The sequence below is a fragment of the Ictalurus furcatus genome, chromosome 20, assembly GCF_023375685.1.
Source record: "Ictalurus furcatus strain D&B chromosome 20, Billie_1.0, whole genome shotgun sequence".
Lineage (NCBI taxonomy): Eukaryota > Metazoa > Chordata > Actinopteri > Siluriformes > Ictaluridae > Ictalurus > Ictalurus furcatus.
Genome location: NC_071274.1, coordinates 4,236,035 through 4,238,925, shown reverse-complemented (window position 1 = coordinate 4,238,925; position 2,891 = coordinate 4,236,035). Strand labels below are relative to the sequence as shown.

The 2,891-nt window shown below is 42.1% G+C and overlaps 1 protein-coding gene across 3 annotated transcripts in view; it reads right to left on the bottom strand.

Moving 5' to 3' along the window:
- Nucleotides 1–2,891, bottom strand: part of LOC128623828 (syntaxin-1A) — a 101,029-nt gene extending 98,138 nt beyond the window's left edge. Inside the window, exon 1 of one of the 3 annotated variants that reach the window (XM_053650937.1) lies at nucleotides 2,501–2,891. In XM_053650937.1, coding sequence (XP_053506912.1) covers nucleotides 2,501–2,530 — 30 coding nt within the window. In that variant the 5' untranslated portion in view covers nucleotides 2,531–2,891. The remainder of the gene's footprint in view (nucleotides 1–2,500) is intronic. The other 2 variants (XM_053650939.1, XM_053650938.1) reach the window with 2 other exon arrangements.

The following is a 2,891-nucleotide window of genomic DNA, read 5'->3' as shown; positions in this document are numbered from 1 at the left end:
CTAGGACTACTACTGCTACTACTACTACTACTACTACTACTACTACAAGTAACAAGTAGGACTACTACTACTACTACTACTACAACTAGGACTACTACTACTACTACTACTACAACTAGGACTACTACTACTACTAATACTACTACTACTACAACTAGGACTACTACTACTACTACTACTACTACTACAACTAGGACTACTACTACTACTACTACTACTACAAGTAACAAGTAGGACTACTACTACTACTACTACTACTACAACTAGGACTACTACTACTACTAATACTACTACTACAACTAGGACTACTACTACTACTACTACTACGACTAGGACTACTACTGCTACTACTACTACTACTACTACTACTACAAGTAACAAGTAGGACTACTACTACTATAACTAGGACTACTACTACTACTACTACAACAACAACTAGGACTACTACTACAACTACTACAACTAGGACTACTACTACTACTACTACAAGTAACAAGTAGGACTACTACTACTACAACTAGGACTACTACTACTACTAATACTACTACTACTACTACAACTAGGATTACTACTACTACTACTACTACAACTAGGACTACTACTACTACTACAACAACAACAACTAGGACTACTACTACTACTACTACAACTAGGACTACTACTACTACTACTACTACTACAACTAGGACTACTACTACTACTACTACTACTACTACTACAACTAGGACTACTACTGCTACTACTACTACTACTACTACAAGTAACAAGTAGGACTACTACTACTACAACTAGGACTACTACTACTACTAATACTACTACTACTGCTACTACAACTAGGACTACTACTACTACTACTACTAAACTAGGACTACTACTGCTACTAGTACTACAACTAGGACTACTACTACTACTACTACAACTACTACTAATACTACAACTACTACTAGGACTACTAGTACTACAACTACTACTATGGTGACGATGACTCCTAGTACTACTACTGCTACTACTACTACTACTAATAATAATAATACAAAGGTTAGATAAGAATATAGCTAGATTAGTATAATCTATGCCATTTGTAACATTTCCATCAATGATACACTACATTTAAAATGAAATGTAAACATTATAAACAAATACGAACATCAGTGGCAACCATTTTGAATGGATGACTCTAAGGGCCCTAAGTAAACAAGGGATCCAAAATTTTCTGTAGCTCAGGGGTCCAAAATTGATCCTTGCATTTACTATCGTTTACGTAGTAAATAATGCAGTGTGTCTAATGCTAACTGTTGGACATTACTTGTAAGCTAGAGAATGCAATCCTCCATATAATGTTTATCGAATAGTTCTTTGGTTAGTTACTCTCAGGTACCAAACTGTACTTTGCCTTGTTGCTGGATTTGTATCATTAAGGGTACATCTTTTCTCCTTTAGTATCTTTCACCTTGAAAGGACCACCGATGTACCTTTAAAGCCTTTACTCACTCACTCACTTTCAGTAAGTGCTTTATCCTGGTCAGTGTCACAGTAGATCCGGAGCCTATCCCGGGAACACTGGCCACAAGGTAAGAATGCGCTGAAAGTGATGCCAGGGCACCAACTACCCTTACATTCACGTATCCGATCCACCTACTGACATTTTTTGGGGGGAAATTGGAGGAAACCTGAGAACCTAGAAGAAATCCACGGGAACCCGGACACAGGATCGAACCAGGAACCGGGGAGCTCTCAGACAGCAGGTGGATCCGGAGGGAACACACCCTGTATGGAAGTCTATCGCAGGACACACACACATTCACACACCCCTAGGAGAAATTTTGTGCCACCTATTCACCACAAGTCTGAATCTCATTTCTGAAGTCATTGTTAAAGGGGTCCCAAAAAAAAAACCGGGCGTTCACACGGTTCCGGGCGGGTACTCTCAGATCGCAGCCCGATAATTTAAACAAAAGGCGCAGAGGGTGTTCGGGAATACGGAGCATGCGCACCGGACCGGGGGCCACTTTCCTGGTTCAGATTTTCACGCGCTGTGCTCCGTTACGCGTAAATCAGGCCACTTACAGCTTCATCATTTCAGATTTGGCAACCAATTTTACAGGCGTGGACTAGATGTGATTTTATTATTATTATTATTATTATTATTATTATTATTATTATTATTATTGACCATTATTATTGGCACTGAGCCGTGACATTTCACATCCATGGAAACCAGACTATGTGTTCAAAGCAGGCGGGTTTAAATGCACGCATCTGTCTCACATCACGGACTGCATTGTCTCCCTGACGTCGGCTAAATCAGCGCACTTGTTTCCAGTGGATTATAAACAGGTGGTGGTTTGTTTTGATCAGTTATTTGTACTATACGGCCGCTCGCGCGCTCGTGCACTTGGATTCAGCCTGACACCGCTTGCGCTCAACACCTCGCGCGCAACTTGAGAAAGAGCAACAAAGAGAAATAAAAGTGGCGTTCGATCAGAAAGCGTTTACTTACATGCCTCAGCTCGTGCGTGCGGTCCTTCATGTTTCCAAACTACGTCCTGCACTCTACCGAGACGACCCTCAGCCCCCCAGCCGAAATCAGCGCGCCCGGTTTCCTGGCGAAATTAATTCTGTGCAAAAGAGCGTAACGAGTGGGAGCGTGCAGGGTGGCGCGCGCATCTCTCGCGTAACCGGAGCGCGTGATTTTTTTCTTTTTTTTTCTCTTCTTCTTCTTTCTCCCACCTCCTCCGGTTTCAGCTCGGGTTCTAGAGGAAGGTGGGATTGACGGACAGCAGGCTGACTGTACTAATAGCGCGTGTCATACAGGTGGCGGATTATTTTTGGCGTGTTATTTAGTGCGGTCACGTGACGCTTTTGGATGTAGATTATTGCGGCACGCCCAG